The 20,297-nt window shown below is 48.1% G+C and overlaps 9 protein-coding genes across 9 annotated transcripts; 5 read left to right on the top strand and 4 right to left on the bottom strand.

The window, feature by feature from the left end:
- Positions 1-435: 435 nt before the first annotated feature.
- VE01_01116 (uncharacterized protein) lies at positions 436-2,973 on the bottom strand. The gene is made up of 4 exons (XM_059463331.1): positions 2,754-2,973; positions 1,814-2,681; positions 686-1,752; positions 436-632 (listed from the first exon to the last, which is right to left on the bottom strand). Exons 2-4 carry the CDS (start codon positions 2,247-2,249, stop codon positions 492-494), a joined length of 1,644 nt encoding a protein of 547 aa, XP_059320064.1. The 5' UTR covers positions 2,250-2,681; positions 2,754-2,973; the 3' UTR covers positions 436-491.
- Positions 2,974-3,741: 768 nt separating this feature from the next.
- VE01_01115 (uncharacterized protein) lies at positions 3,742-5,036 on the top strand (the record flags this gene model as incomplete). Its single annotated transcript, XM_018270642.2, has 1 exon — positions 3,742-5,036. One exon carries the CDS (start codon positions 3,742-3,744, stop codon positions 4,939-4,941), a length of 1,200 nt encoding a protein of 399 aa, XP_018134550.1. The 3' UTR covers positions 4,942-5,036.
- Positions 5,037-5,390: 354 nt separating this feature from the next.
- On the top strand, positions 5,391-7,586 carry VE01_01114 (uncharacterized protein). Its single transcript, XM_018270641.2, has 2 exons — positions 5,391-7,276; positions 7,361-7,586. Exons 1-2 carry the CDS (start codon positions 5,500-5,502, stop codon positions 7,525-7,527), a joined length of 1,944 nt encoding a protein of 647 aa, XP_018134549.1. The 5' UTR covers positions 5,391-5,499; the 3' UTR covers positions 7,528-7,586.
- A 247-nt stretch (positions 7,587-7,833) lies between these two features.
- On the top strand, positions 7,834-10,430 carry VE01_01113 (uncharacterized protein). The gene is made up of 4 exons (XM_059463330.1): positions 7,834-7,898; positions 7,954-8,765; positions 8,815-8,949; positions 8,998-10,430. The coding sequence occupies exons 2-4, from the start codon at positions 8,055-8,057 to the stop codon at positions 9,760-9,762; spliced, it is 1,611 nt and encodes a 536-aa protein (XP_059320063.1). The 5' UTR covers positions 7,834-7,898; positions 7,954-8,054; the 3' UTR covers positions 9,763-10,430.
- Positions 9,693-10,951, bottom strand: VE01_01112 (uncharacterized protein). Its single transcript, XM_018270639.2, has one exon. The coding sequence runs from the start codon at positions 10,609-10,611 to the stop codon at positions 9,853-9,855; it is 759 nt and encodes a 252-aa protein (XP_018134547.2). The 5' UTR covers positions 10,612-10,951; the 3' UTR covers positions 9,693-9,852.
- Positions 10,668-13,247, top strand: VE01_01111 (uncharacterized protein). Its single transcript, XM_018270638.2, has one exon. It carries the CDS (start codon positions 11,234-11,236, stop codon positions 12,368-12,370), a length of 1,137 nt encoding a protein of 378 aa, XP_018134546.2. The 5' UTR covers positions 10,668-11,233; the 3' UTR covers positions 12,371-13,247.
- VE01_01110 (uncharacterized protein) lies at positions 13,228-15,634 on the top strand. The gene is made up of 6 exons (XM_018270637.2): positions 13,228-13,567; positions 13,644-13,720; positions 13,775-14,058; positions 14,107-14,424; positions 14,479-14,621; positions 14,673-15,634. Exons 1-6 carry the CDS (start codon positions 13,339-13,341, stop codon positions 15,554-15,556), a joined length of 1,935 nt encoding a protein of 644 aa, XP_018134545.1. The 5' UTR covers positions 13,228-13,338; the 3' UTR covers positions 15,557-15,634.
- Positions 15,635-16,201: 567 nt separating this feature from the next.
- VE01_01109 (uncharacterized protein) lies at positions 16,202-17,715 on the bottom strand. Its single transcript, XM_018270636.2, has 3 exons — positions 17,175-17,715; positions 16,632-17,113; positions 16,202-16,566 (listed from the first exon to the last, which is right to left on the bottom strand). Exons 1-3 carry the CDS (start codon positions 17,409-17,411, stop codon positions 16,293-16,295), a joined length of 993 nt encoding a protein of 330 aa, XP_018134385.1. The 5' UTR covers positions 17,412-17,715; the 3' UTR covers positions 16,202-16,292.
- Positions 17,716-17,848: 133 nt separating this feature from the next.
- Positions 17,849-19,704, bottom strand: VE01_01108 (uncharacterized protein; the record flags this gene model as incomplete). The annotated part of the gene is made up of 6 exons (XM_018270635.1): positions 17,849-18,022; positions 18,071-18,253; positions 18,304-18,985; positions 19,034-19,302; positions 19,359-19,505; positions 19,561-19,704. The coding sequence occupies 6 exons, from the start codon at positions 19,702-19,704 to the stop codon at positions 17,849-17,851; spliced, it is 1,599 nt and encodes a 532-aa protein (XP_018134386.1).
- Between the last annotated feature and the right edge of the window lie 593 nt (positions 19,705-20,297).

The following is a 20,297-nucleotide window of genomic DNA, read 5'->3' as shown; positions in this document are numbered from 1 at the left end:
GTCTACGTCATAAGCACGTGATATTGATTTTTGAAGTGATAAATGCAAGCAACTACGTATCCGCAGAATCCTAATCACTGTTCAGTCGGAATCAAGGCCTCATTTTCTTACCCATAAGAAAATAATATTGTTCGCCAGTCAAATTGTATATAGGCTGTGCTGCAGGGTGGGCTCTGTAGCTGAGGTTTTCACATCTCCATGAGCATGGAGATGTCAGGGGCCTTGGCCTCTAACAAATTATCCTATTGGTACGGTCGATTTCCAACTTGGCCGCAAGTCGTAGTAGAATAGCATGTAGAATTCGGTCTATTTGAGCGGACAAATAGAGAAGTTCGGCTCATTCGCTTTACCACTTCTGCTCGATGCTAGCGCCGCCTGGTTTGGAAGGATCAATGAGAAGGTGACGTCTACACAATTAAAAAAAAGAGGACCGCAATCCCATTCAATTCCCTAGTCGGATAAGTACGTGTATTATTTTACAATTCATGACACTAAAGACAAAGCCCTTTTTGTCCCATTGTCCATCTATATCTGGATAAAACTTCCTTGCACAGAGCCCGAAACTCTGGCTCAACCGCACCCGGCTGTCGAACACTATATAAAATTGAGCGGAAGGCTTTGCGAAAGGCTTTCTAAGGTAATATTAACACATCAGTATCCAAGATGGAGAAAAAATACCACTAACCTGAAACTCAGTACTCAGAGTCACGATGGAGACTTCATGAGCTCGAATAATTAATTCACAGGCCCGCTCCACCGAGGCGTTGGGCCCGATTTGCGGCATTCGTTCTGCGAATAAGAGAATCACAAAGCTCCCATGAAAAAGATATATCCCGAATAAGTACGGCATATATGTAAGATCCGGATCGACTGCTAGAATGTCTGTGATGGACTGGGCTGCTGCAATTGAATTCGATGCACACTGTGAAAAATTGAACGAGCTAATCCAGTCCCCGTCATTCTCTAGCATTGAGATTGCATCCCACTCCCCATGGAGCAAAATATATAGAACTTTAATAATATATATAGCGTAAGGAATAACCAGCCTCGCCTTTTTGGCAAGGGATGCTTGGGTAGGTGTGCCAGGGGTGCTGGGGTTCGCATTAGAAAATTCTATGATGCTCTGTTCGCATTTCGCCAGGGTCTTCTCGATGCAGTTCTGCGTGGCGGAAACATCTATTTCAATGCGCGGGTGGTGACGCCGGTATCGCAAATCGATAATATCGCCTAGAATGGCCATGAGTGGAAGAAAGTAGTCGAACAAACCGGTCCCAGATATCGTGATAGGTGGTCCAAAAGTGCGGTGCGGAATTGCATCTAGTAGGAATGTATCGTCATTCTGCCATATATCATCTGGTAGAGGCTGCAGAACGTGGCATTCGCTATCTGGAAGGTGTAGTGGCCGGTTATATGATAGAGCAAGGTGTCTATCTAGGATATAGATGAGCCAGAAACCTCTTCGCCGTTCCTCCTGATTTTCGATCATAGCGAGAGAATCATCGTGTAATTGAGCATCCCCGGCGATTCCTAATTCAGAGTTGTACCCAAGGTGCCTAACTAGGCTAACCGTCTTATTCCACCATTTGAGACAGTCGGCCTTGAACTCTCCACCAGAGGTGACAATCGCGAGAAGTGCGAAGGTCACTATATCGTCAACTGTTGGTCTAGGCCCTGCTTCGAACGTTCTTCGCGGCTTGTTCCATTCGTTTCCGTCAAGGTCAAAGATACTATCTTCTTCTAACTGCCACCCACCTTCACGTTAATCAGCAATGCACTGTGTTAAACCAGACAGTACGATGGAATGTGGACGTACCATGGACACGGTGCCAGCTATCCATGTCGCGCCGTTTCAAGTATGATAGCGCAAGGGAATAGAGGCGGTTGGCTATCCTCTCGCGGGATCCAGGCTTATGGTAAATCTGACAGTCGGCGGTTTGAGCAGCGGCCCAGAGCATAGTTGCCAGAAGAGCAGGGGATGTATTTCGCGGTTTTGACGCACGTAGCAGTGATTTCTTTCGTATAACGGTAGTAAGAACGTAGGGGCAGTGAAGGCGCGAGGGGTTTCCGTAGTCAGCGAAGTAAGTGTCCAGAAGGTCGCAGGTTTCGGCTGCCGTTAAAAATCCCTTAAGAAACGGGATCAGAGCAGAAAGACACGGATAGCGGCATTCGGTATCGCCACGTAAGCTTCCCCTGGAGCTAAAATGACTTGTAGTTGCGCTGGTTGAGGCATTGAAGGTGACAGGCGACATGAAGTCTTTCCATGATGGGTCGTGCAAAGGCTGCGACTGTCCGATGGCACTGTCATTGCCCTGGTCACTGGCGGGATATAGCTCGGGCGGTTTATTCGAGAGTGAGAGTGCCCCGTGGACATTGTCTATCTCCTGGGGGGCTCCAAATGTTGCATGCGATTGCGTTGGCTCCGTGTCTCCGTTAGATGACGACGCCGAAGAAAGTAATTCTATATCAGCAGATACAACGGGTTCTGTTTCTGATGCGGAAAGGCTTCCTCTGCATTCTTGTCCGGACCCTTGCGAGGCGTGGTATTTCCTGTCTCGATTGGTTTTGCGTCCACGTTTTTTCACCTTACGGTTGTATCGACACGGGTGATGGAGGGCTAAAGATCAGTTGAACTTCAAATTCCGGTAGGATGTTATGATGATTTCTCACCGTCGCAACGCCCACTACTCGTGCAAAGACCAATGAGTCACTGACAAGGATTCAAAAGGCAGACAAAGGGGTGAAGTCAACCGTACCAGGGCATGTCGCCATCACATCGAGTGCGAGACACATTGCATCGGTCGCAAGCACGAGGAACCCGGGGTCGATTTGTGCGGTGATGACTTTGGCCAGGGGAAGGAAAGGCTGAATTCCTCATATCCATGATTATTTCAGTATGAGGAGGTAATCCTCAGAAAAGCCAAACCGAATCATACGTCGGGAAGAACGCGAATTCTGGGACGAAGTGATGTCTCCAAGCGGGTTACTTTTTAGTTTGGCAGGTAATTCCAGAGTGGGACCTGATGGATCTTGGCGTGGTGCCTTACATTGCTTTGACTTTGCGGGGTAAGTGCTTTATATTGCGGGGTATATTTTATGTATTCTGCTTTTCTTGTAAACTTCCCTATTGGCTTCATCATAACCACAGTTATATGAAAGCTACCTTAGGTGACATGAATTAGACTAGATTCGTGGGATATTTGTGTCAGGGTACTCCAGCTAATTTGTGCCATGACCTCCATTGGAGCTTGCCGACGATTAACGCCCAAATCTAATAACCCGATCTAATTACCCGACCAATCTTTCCGACTAGTGACGACATTTCGTAACTTCTTAAATGACCGGATGAGAACTAATCTATTTAGGGGCACTGCGTACTCTAGTGCTGGAGCAGTTCACTTCTCCGCAGAAGCTTTCACTCCCGAATGGCCAATAGACATGCCACTCATGCTGTACTCATGGAGCCTTGGAACTCACATCTAGGCATCCCCCACGGGGCCCCGCACTCAATGGCATATTTGGGGTCAAATTCAGCCAACATGGCCAAGAGTCAAGACGGCCACTATAGCTAAATAATTGCAGCTCGGTGTTGGTTTAAACCGAGCTGGACTCCCATTTTCCAGTATGCTCTCAGATGCGAATTATATAAAGATAGTATGAGGGACCCCAATAAATATCCGAATTGACAGAGAATACCTGCGTCTTCACAGCCACCATTCTATTCGTGACCTCTCACCTAACGCCATGCGAATCGCCAATATCTTAGCAGCCGGCCTTGCCGTCATCGGAGCCACCCAAGCCTGCGAAACCGACGAAGACTGCAGTTTAAATGGCGTCTGTAGCCGGAAGCCGACAAAGAGCTTTGCAAGCAAGCCCAAGCCTGGGGCCTGCAAATGCGATCCGGGCTGGTTTGGTGATGACTGTGGCAGGTTGGATCTTGCCCCTGCCACCCCAATAAACGGCTACAACCAAACCGACGCCGTCGACCCCCTTCACTTTGGTCCGTACGGAAATTCATCCTGGGGTGGGCAGATCTTACAGGATCCACAGGACCACAAACTGTTCCATCTCGTCGCCTCGCAATTCGCCGATGGGTGTGGATTGACTGGCTGGAGACCGAGTTCTTATATTATGCGTGCGGAATCTAGGACCGGGCCGCAGGGGCCATATCACTATGCAGATGAGGTTACCAAAAGCTTCCGCCATAACCCGTCCGTCATTTGGAGTCCCACGGATCAGAAATATCTCCTATACACCATTGGTGTTGACGCCCCGAAAGCCGAGAAATGCCAAAGTCTTACGTACAAACAATGGCCGAATAATATCTCCGTCTCAAGCGCACACAGCATCAAAGGACCTTGGACCCCTCACAAAATGATTCTGAATTCCCTCGAACCACAGTCAACAAACCCAGCGCCTTGGCCACTCTGGACACGCAAAAACCCTACCAGAGAGATTGCCCTGGGAGTTGAAGATAACGCAATTTTCAAATCTGACAAATGGGATGGTGAATACAAGCTGATCCACACTCAAACGTGGAACACGACCGAATGGAGCCCAACTTGGACCGAGGACACGTTTCTCTGGCGTGATAAGCGCGGAAACTGGCATGCACTTGATCACTGGATGATTGACCTCGTGGAACATAACGGGCAGCAGTGGCCAAGGGTCGGGGCACATGTCTATGCAAGGGAATTAACAGGGCCGTGGCATTTCAAGCAACAGGAAGCGTATAACTCAACGATTACCTTTACAGATGGATCCGTTCGGACCCTGCGACGTCGAGAGAGACCGAAGATTTTCTTTAGTGATGATGGGGAGTTGACGCCTCTTTATCTCACTTCTGGGGTGACGGAGATGGGTCAAGGCTCGCGGAGCTCGACCTTTATTCAGCCAATTGGGAACAAGTGGAAGAAGTATGAGAAGAAATTGGGCTTCCAGTGATTGTGGTGGAAATTTGGTTTGTGTCGTTGCTATTAATTTTGGCCATGGGCTGTTGGATGGCTTCACGGTTTTTGGATCGGCACAACGGAACAGTGATTTAGAAATAGAGTCTTCGGACCCATAACTGTCAATTTAAAACTAAATCTTCCAACTTAACAAAATCATGTCTTGCTTGAAGTTAGAATTCTCCTTGTCTCTCCATCCTCATGGTTTCAGGGGTAGTTAATGTCCATTCGGTTCGGACACTAGCACAACCCCGCCTGTCACATATACACCCCATCATTGTGCCTTTTAAGTCTGAATTGCCTTTAGACTTGATTCCAAGGCAGCAAGAGTCTATTTCTTGTGCAGGAGAACCTAAAATTCTATCAGCCAAGAAATAATATGACTAAGCTATTTCCTGCATAGTGGGCAAGATTTTCCGCATGTTCACACCACTATTCGATTTGAGCTCCAGTGCCGCATCACACCACCCTTACTTCAGGTTTTGGGAGATTTCGATACCCTGATCATCAATATCGACTTCCTGGCCACTAGCCGTTCGAGCGTACGAGCAAGATGTTGAAGGAGGCCATTGAGCCGGGGACGACAGAGCACGGCAGACCAGCTAGTAGGGATTGTCACATCACTGAAAAACAAGAGGAAATTCGCGATGGTAGCAATGGGAGCAGTGAGCAACTGTACGCCACGGATGGAACCATACTAGCAGATCCAGGTGTTAGGAAAGTCGAAGCATTCAACAAAGTCCTATCAGAGAGCAGATCGGGAAAACTACTACTCATCACACTGGTAGTCTCAATTGGGTTGACTAAGTTTGGCTATGCTCTCGACTTCGGTATCACAACGCAGTTCAATGCGATTGCATCCTCCTCATTTGGCCACCACGCAGAGCTCGGCGCTGTCAACACTGCCAGTGTTATCATCCGTGGGGTTTCGAAGCCATTCATTGGCAAACTTGCAGATATCACATCGCGGCCGACTACCTATGTTGTGGTTTTGGTGTTCTATGTCATCGGTTTTGTCGTGGCAGCCACGTGTGACAACATCGCCGCCTACACTATAGGCATCTGCTTCACGGCCTTCGGTAAATCAGGATTGGATTTCCTAGGTAACGTCATTGTAGCGGATCTGACGTCCCTGCAGTGGAGAGTGTTTTGGAATGGCCTATTGCTTGCTCCTTTTATTATTACCACATTCATAAACGGCTTCATCTCTGATGCGTTCATCCCCGAAAAGTGGAGGTGGGGCTTAGGCATGTTTGCTATCATGATGCCAGTCCTAATGATTCCCGCTATTTGGACGCTATATGGGATGCAGAGAAAAGCATACAAGCTTGGGATGGTCAGCATGGCCAACCCTATGGCCACGGAAAAAAGTTGCGGTAATCTTAAAGGTCCTGCAACATATCTCCACGTTGCCTGGCAGGGTATTATCGACATTGACCTAGCAGGAATCATCCTACTTGGTTTTTCCTGGTCCCTAATCCTTCTCCCTCTCAATCTTGCGCAGTCAGCCAACGGAGGTTGGGAAAATGCAAGTATGATTGCTATGATTATCTGTGGTTTTGTAATCCTCATACTCTTTAGTCTCTTCGAAGTCTACATTGCACCCAAGCCAGTCATGACAAGAGCCATTCTACACAACAAGGCCTTCATGTACGCTGTCATAGTCGACGTCTTCAACCTGATGGCATCAGGTTGTAATGAGAACTATCTCTCGTCGTATCTGTATATCATTAAAGAGTGGTCTAATTATGCATGGACAATCTTCCTAGGTATCACAACCCTGACGATTTCCTTCGTGGGGCCCATTGCTGGGGTCATCCAGCGTCTCACCCACCGTTACAAGACAATGATGGTATTCGGAGGGGTGATCAAATTGATCGGATATTCCATCAGCATGGGCTCAAACATGCGCAGCACACAGTCAACAGCTGCCTTAGCTATATCACAAATCCTGCTCGGCATAGGCTCCGTGAGCGTCTTTGGTGCTCGTCTCGGTGCGCAGGCCTCAGTGCCACATAAAGATTTAGCAAGTGCTATCGCCATCGCGTCATTGTGCGCCACTATTGGCAACTCAGTCGGATATACTATTTCAACGACAATATGGACAAAGCACATGCTCAGGTACATGCGCGAGGAGTGTCCAGTAGGGACGCCAGACTCGACACTGAGGAAGATCTATGGCTCCATCTCTGTGCTACGAACAGAGTATGGCTGGGAGGATCCGGTTCGTCAGGGTGCGGTGGCCGCATACACACGTACCAATGGCCTCATCCTCACTACGGTCTGCGTGCTGAGCGTCATTCCCGTCATCTTTTCTTGCTTAATGCCAAGTGAGTATACCACAGCTCCTCTCTGCCTCTTATTTCTTAAATTTTGTCTGGCCGCTAGCTAATATCAATGAATTGCTTCACCAGATTACTACCTTGGCAAACAACAGAACGCGGTCACAAATACAGGATTGGATGGAGAGCTATTGGAGGTGCCAGCGCCAGCGCCTTCCACTGATAAAAATGAGGAGAGCGAAGCTTATAAACGGGGCATTGGGTCTAAGATCAAGAATTTATACTATAAGGAAGTATAAACTCTGGTATATAGAACTGTATGTGCACTAACTACGACGACGATTAGCTCGCTCTCAACTTCACGACCAGGAATGGCGCTAGCTTTATAATAATATATTTCCAAGTACGCCTTCTACGAGCATTAGTATATCCATATGTTTCCTCACTATGGTTTAACTTGTAGTTGTGGTTGCTAACTGTGGCCGATGATGTTGTGAGGCGTGATTTACTCACCATAAATGGATTAGTGGTCATCGAGTGAGTGATTATTGGAGAATCATTGGGTGGAGGATCATCAGATGGAGGTTCATTGATTTCAAGGTACCAAAAACACCAGAAAACCTCTATTAAAACGACTAATATAACCCTTCATTTATCCAACACCGCTAAGGTACCTGTAAACTCTAAATATAACAACCTAACGTTACGCTAAGACGCACGCCTAGTGAACCACACCTTATCCCACCCACACCAAAGGCCCTTCAACTTCGAATGAAGGAACTGTCATAGAACTAGAATCCTTGGCACATGAGCCAACTTGATTCCGATGGGACGTCTGAGTCGCGGATGTCTCCGCTGCAAGCAACGTCGCGTTCGCTGCGACGAGGGCCGGCCCTCATGCCGGCGATGTGTCAATCGCAATGAAGTCTGTGAGGGGTATCGAGACGAGGCTTCCATCATCTTCAGGCACGAGACTGACAAAGTGATTGAGCATGCACGAGCGTCACAATTGCTGTTATCACCTAGCTCGCAGGCCTCTTCCCAACCACCTGTGAAGAAGCGCAGCAGATCAGTCGGCGGAGATTCTCGGTGGTCTTCCGTGTCCGACCAGAATGGAGATCCTTCGGCGCTGGCTCCTGGAGAGGCCGCTAGCATCAACCTCAAGAACCCTCATCCCTGGCTTAAAGGACTATCTTCTGGGATGCGGGCTCGTGTGGAAGACCAAGCCGTTGATAATTTCATGGACAAGTACGTCATTTACCCATGCAATCAGACATCTTCTCCTGGGTTCCTTGAGCATTTGCCGTGCATGTTCCAAGAGGTCAACATCAATGGCCGATACGCTCTACGATGGGCAATACGGGCGGCTGCATATGCCGATATTTCGAAAGATCAGGACAGTAACGTACTTGTGAGGAAGGCATTACAGTGCTATGGCATGGCGCTTTCTGCCCTTGGAGACTCGCTTGCTGCTACACCTGGAAAAGTCCCAGATGATTATGATCTAATGACCGTAGTTATTCTTGACATCTTTGAGGTAAGTCCACAAGATTGATCGTGAAATCGTCAGCCACTCATATACATAGACTCTATACACACCTGGATTAGCCTCTAAAGGATCACATGCTCAAGGAATGGCGCAGATCCTCCGTTTGCGAGGCCCAGACATGGTTTACAACTCACGAGGCTGGAGTCTTTTCCGACTTGCCCAACACAGAATCGTAAGCAACCAAACGCCCCTTTCTTTTTCTACGCTAACATACGTGAAGCAAAAACAGCAGCTGTCCTATAACATGCCTCCAGTTCTAGGGACGACAAACTGGCTCGATCAGCTTAATGATAATGAACCTTATGTATGTCTAGAGAAGAACATGGACCAAATCAACGACACGTGCAAGCGCGCACGAATGCTCTTAGACCTTATTAATGCTAGAGGCCTGCCGGTGTCCACTATCGTCGACATGATCATGGAACTGTACTCACTTGATCAAACGGCAGTCAGCTGGCGGAAGACATCAGAGTGGTCGTTTCAGATTCTGGCAGTGTCCGAGAGGCCGGATCTAGAACCAGCAGCGCGCGGTATAACGGACACGCTCCAACTACATCCTGATATCTGGATGGCCTACGAATGGAACTACCACAGAACAGCGCGCATAATCTTCCTAGGGCAGCTTCTAAAATGCTCAAAGGCCGCGCTAGAGACCCCGAACCTAGATGATGTGGAAGAAAAGGCGCTGGCTAATACGATCGCTGAGTGTACCTCAACGATTCAGTGGCTTGCAGACGAAATTCTATCAACCGTTCCCCAGACTTTCGGAGATGTTAATCACATGGGTCAAGCACATAACGTCAAGGATGGCCCGCCTCGCTGCCGCGGAATCGGCGGGTATCTACTTCTCTGGCCGATACATACGGTTAAAGGCCGAACATGTGTGACAACACCAGAGCAAAAGGAACGTGCGTGGGGAGTATTTGAACGGATTCGAGATTACTCTGGGATGAAAGCTACACTAGGCGACAAGAGCATCATATAACCCTGTTTACCGCCCCCACTCTATTTGAACAATTTGAAAATTTGAAGATAGGCTCAAAAATATATCCAGAAATCTGCGTCCACCGCCCTATTATCTCTTCAAGACCGTCTGCTCTAGCTCCGTCCCATCCGCCAACTTGACTTTCTCGGCACTAACCATGACGACCACGATGCGGCAGGTCTCGCCGGTGCGGTTGATCCACTGGTGGTTGGCGCCGCCCTGGATGATGTACTCGCCGGTGCGGACTGTCTTCTCATCGCCGTTGTCGAGCTTAATAACAATTTCACCGGTAAGGACTACGGCATAGTCGATGCTCAGCGTCCGGTGCATCGGCACTGTGAAATTGCCAGGGATGTTAGTGATGCAGAATATGACGCCGCCAGGCGGGCACCGTGGTATCGTTGACGCGTACTCCCCCGTAGCCTCCTGGTTATTGACTGGCACCGTTCCGCGGATGTCGAAAACGGCGAACGACGAGATTGCGGGCCCGAAGGGATAGAACAGCGGCACCTCGCTATCCGCCCCGAAAATAGATGTGCCGTCTGCTGCGTGCGCCGTCACGACAACCCGCGGATTTGAGTCTGCTGAGGGCATGGCCGTGGTAGCGGCAGCGGCGGTGGTGGGGGTGTTAGAAGACATTTTGAAAGCAAGTCGAGAGATGTCTAAGGTGTGATAAAAAAGACTTAAAAAAGGTTGAAGGCTTGTGTTTCCTAGTCTATTTCTAGTTCGGTGTAGGAGTTCTGATAATAGACGTTGGCTTATGTTGTTAGTTCGCTGTCGTCGCTGAAGGTGCTGAATAAACATTATCTCGACGGCGACTTGCTCTCTTTTATATACACAGAATTCCATGTCTATCGTGGACCTACATCTCGTGTATCTTACCACAACGAGGTGGCCAGGAGAGGCTCGTCTCGTGTATCTTACTATAACGAGGTGAGTGCGAGAGGCTCGTCTCGTGTATCTTGCCGCAACGAGGTAGGCTGGACGAGGCTCGCCAACGATCCCGAAGATGCCGTCTAGCTCCTTCAACCCTGTCCAACCTCGCGGTGCTAACTAGATCTGGATATTTTGCGAGATCTAGTAGCGATTGTTTTCACGTCATTAGGAGCACCACAGTACCCCCCTGGACAATGCAAACGGGAGATGGATGCAAACGGGAGATGGCGCGTTAGATGGCAAGAAAAAGTTTATCAACAGCGGAACAGGTAGTTAGTGATAGAAGGGTGGGATCTGTGGTGATGGTCCCATCCTTGTATCACGTGATAGCCGACACGGGCTTTGCCACGAATCCACCACAGTAGGCATTGCCTGGCTTTGTGTGACCCCTCCCTTTTCCCCTCTCCGGAAGGCAGGCCATCTCACCTTTCGGATAATGACATAGCCCCTTTACAATCCTAAGGGCCCTATTATACCCGAGGGACAGGGCTATGGAAATATTTCGTAGGCTTCTGTCTTCAACCATTGTGTTGCTATGCTTTCAAGATATCTACCAACCAACATAGCAGGACGAGCAGCAGCAACAAAAATGGACCTCTCTAATAACTTCATATACAATGCCTCGCCAGCTCATGTCATATTTGGCAAAGGGACCATCCAAGAACTCCCCGCCGAAATCTCGCGGCAATCCCTCAAAGCGCCTCTTCTCCTCTCAACAGCTCAACAAGCCTCACAGGCCGAGATGCTGAAGAAAATTCTAAAGGGCAACATCGCGGGAATATTCACAGAGGCGACGATGCACACGCCTACGAACGTCACAGAAAAAGCAGTTGAATATGCAAAATCAGTTTCCGCTGATAGTATCATCTCCATTGGTGGCGGCAGCACGATTGGCCTCGGAAAGGCAATAAGCTTCCGAACTGGGTTGCCTCACATCTGTATTCCAACGACATATGCAGGCTCGGAAATGACGCCAATCCTTGGCGAAACTGCTGACGGAGTCAAGAAGACAAAAAGCGATCAAAAAATCCTTCCCAAGACTGTAATTTATGACGTTGACCTCACAATGTCGCTCCCAGCTTCTATGTCGGCTACCAGCGGTGTCAACGCTATTGCTCACGCGGTGGAGGCTCTGTATGCCCAAAACGGCAACCCGATTATAACCCTGCTTGCTCTCGAGGGCACAAAAGCGCTTGCCTGCTCGCTCCCTCGAATTATACGGACACCAAACGACACTGAATCAAGAACAAAGGCACTATATGGCGCCTGGCTCTGCGGTCTCTGTCTTGGCTCTGTTGGCATGAGTCTCCATCACAAGCTCTGTCATACTCTTGGTGGCTCGTTCAATCTTCCACACGCGGAGACACACACAATAGTACTGCCGCACGCGTTGGCATACAACGCCCCAGAAATCCAAGGAGTCATGAATCAGTTAGCTGGGGCACTACCAGATAGTGACGGAGATGCGATAAAGGGCCTGAATGCTTTACTCGATAGTCTGCAGGTTAAGCGTGGATTGAAGGAATTCGGGATGAACGAAGAGGACGTAGACAAGGCGGCCGATATCGCCGTTTCTAATCCGTACTGGAACCCGAGGAAGGTTGAAAGGGAGGGTATTAGGGAGCTAATACGCAGGGCATGGGCTGGTGAGCCTGCCAAAGCCAATTTGTGACCAGTGTGGTATTTAATCTTTCTTTCATCCTGCTATAACCGTCCAGCAAGTACAATAGGTACAATAGATAAATGCCCCTATTTTAGACCCGAATGAAGACTGTGATGCTCATCGTTGCAGGACGAACAAGAATATTTCATTTTTCGTTAATGACTATTTACGGCTCCCACTCGTGCTAGCGACAGAAGAGTCTATCCCTACCATCAAAAGCCCTTTCTTAGAAGGCGAAGATAAAAGAAAGTACGGGGCTAAATATCTCGAGTAAAAGTTTGAGTCTGAGCCAAAGGGTGCCACATGAAACTTGGAGTCAGGTTCCGTAATACAAGTGTACGGAAGACTTGCTGGGACTGCGGGACCGGGTGGGAAGTCGCGGGACGTTGGGGATGTGGAGATAACAGCTTGGTGGGACGGCGGGATAACGCACTCTTAGGTTTGAGAATGGCGCGGAATCATGGGCCCACTACTGTGTACATCTCCTTAATTCGCTCTCCCATCTAACAAGCGCCCCTCTTGTGGCCCTCGCTGCAGTTACATTTTGCAAAAAGTAACCGATGATGGTGGAGACGCTTTTACAAAGTCTATCACCCTCGAAACCACCCGCTTGTTAATAATTTTATTCCCCGCACTTGCCCCTCCTATGCGGTATCTAATGTCTGGTGTTTGCTATGTCGTGGGACCCTCCTCTACGCGATATCGTCCCCGCCGCTCGACCTGCATCTGAAAGTCAAAGATGGCCTCGTTAGGCTATCAGACTCGGGTCGTACGTTTCTATTTCCGATATCATTCTTATAGAAAGTTTGGGGCCGTTATTCGTGCCCTCGAGGTGTTCTATTCATTTTATCCCCTTATCTTGAATAATTATACAAGAACATTGACGGTCTTCTCTCCTCTTCATCTGGCCTGCGCTACCAACACGCCAGTTGACAGTCTTGTAGAACCTGTCAATCCCATCAGTACGATCCCTGAACATGCCCTCCTTCACAGCCACTGAAGAGTTCGAGGTGATCATTTGCGGATGTGGTCCAACAGGTGCACTGCTCTCAGCTAATTTGGGACGGCTGGGTGTGAAGCATCTTATCTTAGAGAAAGAGTCTGCTATCACGTCGGATCCTAGGGGCATTGTTCTGGATGAGGATGGCATTCGATGCGTTCAGGGCGTAGGAAAGTATGAGGAGCTATTCCGAGAAGTCGGTCAATGTAGGTTGGCTCTAAAGCACGATGCGGACTATAGAACGATGCGTTTTCTGGTTTGCAGCGCTAACCCAATTTAAAGCTCTCGGATTATTTCGGTTTATTAATGGAGGAAACGGTCTCACGTGCAAGCCATTCCTGCAGTTCAATGAGAATTCTGTGAGACACTCCTACCCGAACATTTTCGTCAGGTTGTTCTGACCATCGGGACAGATTACAGGGGGCACCGGCCATGTTGGATTCATGTCTCACAAACAACCAATCTTGGAGAAGCATTTGAGGCTCGCCATGAACACGACGTTCTGCGATTTTCGACCAAATTCGACAATCACTGCTATTGCAGAAGACGAGAATCTCGTCCACGTCGAATACACGGATGGCAACGGCCAAACGCAAAAGGTCAGCGCAAAGTTTTTTGTTGGTGCAGACGGAAAGACAGGCTACACGAGAAAGAAGTATCTCGAACCTCGCGGTGTTGTCATGGAGAGAAGTGACGGGTAAGTGTCTACGGTTGTTTTTATTTTATTTTAGCTGATATGTGAAAGCTTCCGCTATGAGGCAGAATGGGTTGCTCTGAATTGGCGCCTGACTCTTCCAACTCTTAAATCCCATCCGGAATTCCCTCTTTGGGAACTAGGCTACGCGCCGGAACAGGTATACGACTTATTTTTCCCTCCATATTTTAATTTTATTTGCGATCCTGCGAGGCCCGCGGTTTGTGGTCGTTTTGGACTAGCGGAAGATCGTCTTTGGCGCTTCGAATTTGTCGTAAAAGATGGAGAGGATGGCAACCAGATGTCAACACAAGACGAGACGAAGAAGATAATCCTACCCTACCTACGGCATCCAGGCAAGAAATATGGGTATGCAGGCCCGTAACCAACATTTTACCTTTCTCTATGCTGATTATAGAACAGCCTTTCCAAAGATGTGTCTTGGCCAGAAGATTGTATAGAATACATTAGGTCTCGCCCGTTTACGTTCTCCGCAAGAAGCTGCAATCGTTGGTCTTTAGGACGTGTAGTTCTTTGCGGTGACGCGGCTCACGTCTTCCCACCTTGTAAGCAATAATATTATGATCCATGGTCGAATTATCTTCTAACCGCTACAGTTGGAGGACAAGGCATCGCATCCGGATTTCGAGATGCCATATCCCTTGCTTGGCGACTCCGTGTCGCTACCAGCCCATCCTGCAAAGACTATGATTTCCTCTTCCGAGGCTGGTACTTGGAGCGCAAGCAGCAACTCGAGCGATCCTTGGCTGCAACTATTGCGAACGGAAACTACTGCAACGAGCCATCCCGCATCAAAGCACTCTTCCGAAATTTGTATCTGTGGGCCGTCCAGCTCGTGCCTTCGTGGAAGAGGTCCTTAGAGCAAGGTCCAAGAGCCCAAGGCATGACGAAGTACGAATGGGCTGCAGGCATGCCGTTCCTGCCTCAGTTCGGTGGTGGGAAGTCGTTCCCTCAAGTTTTCTGTGCCCCAATTGACGGGCCCGCGCCGTCCACTCCAATGTTTACCGATGACGCCATATTCAGATCTGAAAAGAAAGGCTGTTTCCAAATAGTGGCTCTACTCGATTCACCTGACCAGCTTCCTCTCGCAGTGGGCAACATCAAAAGCGTCTCGCGTCAGATTGAAAATGGCACTATTCTGAACACCGCAGAAACCACGTACGTGGTCGACAACCAGTTTGGGAGCGTGCCGGTAGATTCACCGGATCTTAAGGTACTAAACAGAAGTACGCCATGCGTGCGCATCCTTGACGCAGAAGAGTATACGGCGGCTGGGATCACGGATGCCGCCCTCGCTACAAACTTGACTAGGCCAGCACCGCTGTACTACGACCCACATCGCATCAAGAAGGATCTTGGCGCGAGTGTGGTATATGTGATTGTCAGATGGGATCGGATGGTGTTTGCATCATGCCAAAATGTGGGGGAGTTGCGGGAAGCGTTGGATCTTGTTCCGAATTGTATATATGGTAGCATTTAAGGGGTGTGAGTGCGAAAATGACTGAACTTACACAAAAATTATTAATAAATGACAAAAATGTTACACACATTTCCACCCCTCCATTTTGAAGTTTTTTTACACTATCGGTACCTCGAGAGCTTAGATGTTGGCTACAATATAATCAATACGTATCAGAAATCATGATAAAGATTGCTAGCAATCACATAATGTTGAAATGCAATGATGAAAACTGCAAATTCAGAACTCGAGTTACCATTTTGAAAAGCAATAAGGTCATGAAGGTTCTATACCCCAGATGTAAAGTATCAACTAACCTGTCACCCTAGATCGCGTGTCGGCATGTGCGTGCTGGAAAGCGGCTGCAACAGAAAGGAACGGAAGAAAGGTGAAGGATGTAAGTAACGTTTTGATAGTATGATCCAAAGTCCGTATGCACAACCAAACCTAGCTCCAACAACCAACACTATAGAAAAAGTGACAAATTAGTGGTGTCACACCATAGCACTCTATCCCGAAATAAATAAAAAAGGCTACAGATATACATATAGAATGAAAGAAACTTGTCCGCATTTCAACCAGAGGTCGCAATATAAAATCGGAATGTGTACCACTGTGTCGATGGAACGCGCGTCACCTAGGGGTATATTTTTCTATCTTTTATATTTAAAATTTAAGTTACTGAGTTAAATAATAAATATAATATTGCAATACTGCATATGCAACTGTGTCAATTCTTTTATAAATCCCCTTTCCCCTAATCTAAAGCAGGTACGGGCAGGCCGTCGATGAACAAGACATCAATAGCTTGTGCCTTCATCGCATCTTCGGCCTTCTCTAACCTTAGCTCCATAGCCACCTCATTCGTAACCAGCACAAAGTTATACCTGAGGAGTTTGGTGCCAATCTTGACTCCATACTGCTCTTCCATCTTCTCGTCCGTAACCTCTTCTAGTTCGATAACCAGCGATTCCTTGACGCCAAAAACAGCGTCCGAGTCGATATATGGGTCGTTTTTAAGATAGAGGGCGCTGATCAGTCAGCTTTTCTGTTAAGTGAAGGGAGAGAGGAGAAAGTATCAGCAATATAGACTTACGTAACTAAGGGATCGAATCCGTCCTTTTCAAACATAAAATGCATATGACTTGGCCTGTACGGATGTCTCTTCAACCTTCCCAGCAGCTTTCCGACTGGGCCATCATGCGGAATAGGATACGGCACCGGCACAATCGCCTTGTACCAGAACACTCCCTCTGCGTCGCTCCTCAGAACCGCGCGTCCATCTGGCCCATCACGATTTGCATATTGCACGTCGTAGAAGCCCTTGGAATCTGTCTCCCAGATGTCGACTTTCGCATCCTCGATAGGTTTGCCGTCAAGGTCCTTCACGGTACAGATGCAAAGACATGGCTCTCCATCTGGATCATGGCTGAGGCCTTCGCCGTGGCCAATCTCGTGTGCTTCCTCTGTATGGAATGGGCCTAACACAGTTGGATCAGTGGCGCCCGGCGGGCAAGGGTGGTCAACAGAATCGACTAATAATGACAGGCCGAGAATGTCAGAGAGAAGCACGAATTCCTATGTCGTAAGTCAGCATTGCTCACATAACGACTGAAGAAGGTTTAATGCTTTCGCCTACCTGTCGCGCATCCGAGCAAATTTGGCCGACCTCCGTCAGAAAATGGATCGCTGCCATCCACTCCTTGGTGCTTAGCCGTGTCTCGCGAACAAGGTCATGGATATGTAGGACCAAGCGATTGATTAGGAATTTCAACCTGCGGTCGTCGCATTGTGAGTTGATAATTTGCACATTTTCAGTGATGTTCTCGCTTGTTAGGTCCTTCATATTTCCCGTGAAGGCTTTCTCGGCGGCCATTTTGCGGTCTTCTACTATTCGCGTCAGGTAATCTGTTAGAACTCTAAGTAGGCAGGAGACCGTTGTAGATGATGCGATTTGAACTTTCGCAACGACAGTTAGGGATAGTCGATATATAATTTGATTATCAACTGCACTGGACGGCGACAAACTTTGGCAATCGAACGACTTATCCTATTCCCCTCTATCGTTGTGGAGCTCCCCCGCAAATACCGGATATGTCACCCGGATGGGATGGTGGGGCAGTGAGATGGATGGTGGGATGGTGGGACGCTAGGATGGTGGGACAGTTGGATGGGAGGAGGCTAGGATGGTGGGACGCTAGGGTGGTGGGACACAGCATCTACATCGTAGCATCGTAACATTGGTTGCACGACACTATGATCTAAGTCGCATTAAGAAGGAACCAAAATTACAATTATACAGCTTGACTATGTTTAAAAGCTGTGGACCTTCGAAGCTCGAGTCCACCTGCGCAGACTCTTGCCAAAATATGGAAATAGAATAGTTCCAACAAGTGAGAACCCTACGGTCAAGGCCATAATCATCATGAGTGGCGGTGTGAATCCAGAAGTTACTACCCAGTCGTTGTAGTAATAGGTCATTCCGAACTGTGTTATGTTAGACAATACTTCATCACAGGAAGTCAGATGTCTTACCCCAAAAGTATTCTTACAGACGGTCGATATAGCCATGATCTGGCCAGCGATAGGTTTATAGCAATCAATTGCATAAGTAATTGCAATCGTCGGGATGCTGACAACTTGGACGCCAACGAGACCAAAACCTAGCACCACAATAACTTGCCAGGGCCAATGTCGATCGTATCCAACTCCAATAATCTAGTACAGTAAGTAGTATACAGGTTATAGGTAGATCTAGGTAAACTCACAACCAAGCCGACTAGCGCTGCTGCAATAAACGGATACAACGCTGCCAGTCTCATTTCTGGTTCTCTAATTCCGTTGTTCTTCTTCGTTGCCCGCATGATTACTAAGTCCGACCATGGACCAGCAATGGCCAGACCTATAACACCTCCGCCGACAAGTGCAAAGTTGGCGAATCCTACACTCCCCGGAGACCAGTTGTACGGAGGCGCTGAAAGACCTTGCGATTGTGTTAGGTTAACTGCGAGCAACGCATTGGCGGCTGCGCCCATGGACATTGCTGCCCACAGGACAATAGGAAAGAAGAAAATCTGAACAGGCGTTACGATATGTCGAAATATAGCTTTTGCCGCCTGATGATCAATAGGTTGGAAAGGGCTGAATTGACTCCTGTTGGGCTTTCCGCGGCCGAGGTATTTGTCCGCTAGGATGGTCTCATTAGTAGCTTCAACCTGACTTGATAGTCCCTTCTCTTCCTCAGTTAACCCTTCCGAAGACTGGGCGGGAGCTATCTGCAAAATCTGCATCTCATGTGGCCGGCGTGATTCCGGAAAGAGCGCCGCCATAACAATGACATTGAGAAATTGAGCTATTGTACAAGCCCAGAAGAACCATCTCCAGGAGACGTGAGCAGCAATATTGCCGGAAATGATCGGTCCAACAAAGAGCCCCATGAAATAGCACCAACTTTAGCGCGTTAGTAATCGATTATTTCAGTCGATGTAAGTTGCTTACAAGTATAGTCCAATGTATGAACCACGTTCATGGAGGAAAAAAATATCTGCCACGACCATAGTCATAATGCTCTCATTAGCAGCCGCACCAAGTCCACCAAGTATACGAGCACCAAGAAATGACTGATATGATGTTGCGGTTGCCGACCATATGTTAGCTGCAATGCATATAATGCCGCAACTAAGGGTAGTTATTCGACGCCCAAAGATATCTGAGGCAGGGACAATGATGAAATTTGCATATCCAAGGGCGATGATACATGCTCCAGTCTGAAAAACCCAGGTTAGCTGTGAATATAAATATTGAGGAGAAATGTCAAACGTACCAGAAGCGCTACCTGTGACACTGACTTGTTCCACTCGCTCATATAGATTGGCGTTAAAGGGGCAATCGAGAGATTCGTCACGACGCTGATAATCACAAATATTCCTTGATTGGCGATTGCACCCAATTTCCAGAGTCTGCTCCAGTTCTTTTGGAAGTTAGCGAAGTTGCCTAGGTTAGCTACGGAATTATTTTAAGTTTACCAGCGGGTCATGGGCATGCTCGGACGGAGTTGGAAGCAAAATAAGGCCTTGTGTGGAGTTCCGGTCATGAATGAAATGGATGCCATCGTGATCTTTCATCACCTCTGTCCCCGGCAGTATTTCCAGGAACTCATCTGAACTCATATTTGTAAAGTATAATAATGATGATAAAGGTATGAGAACGGAGAAGGGAGAATAGAATAGAAAGGTGTGTGTCTTTGCTATAGAGATATGAGAGTGGCACGTGGGAAGATGGTGATTTTTGTTCGGATACTAGCCTTGCACGAAACATAAGACCTATGGACTGGGAATCCTTGCTTTTAACATCTTTTCGTATAGCATATAGGAGGGCCTCAGTGACATACTTTTATCGGGCTCATAGGACAGAGGAAAACCATCCTCTTCCGTCCTGCGGGTGGCGCAACACGATTTGGCCTGACTCAAGGAGACTCTAGGTCGACACTGCAACGCCGAGAAACACATACCAGAGGGAGATGCAGCTAGTAAACGAATTTAATCTGACCTTGCCAGAGATGGTCGTCCGTCCCGTGGTAGGTTCCATCCAAGGGAACGCACGTCGCACCCGCACCTAGTTTGTGGGACCTATTCGTTGTCCCACATACTTCATTCGTTCCTCGTTCCACACTTCCTTGTCCAAAAAATATATCTGTACAGCGTAAAAAATCAAGGTAACTGGGCTTACTCAGGATGCTACGCAATATGACCCTCTCCGTAAT

The sequence above is a fragment of the Pseudogymnoascus verrucosus genome (genome assembly GCF_001662655.1).
Source record: "Pseudogymnoascus verrucosus strain UAMH 10579 unplaced genomic scaffold scaffold_3, whole genome shotgun sequence".
NCBI lineage: Eukaryota > Fungi > Ascomycota > Leotiomycetes > Thelebolales > Thelebolaceae > Pseudogymnoascus > Pseudogymnoascus verrucosus.
This window is presented reverse-complemented; position numbering and strand designations above follow the sequence as displayed.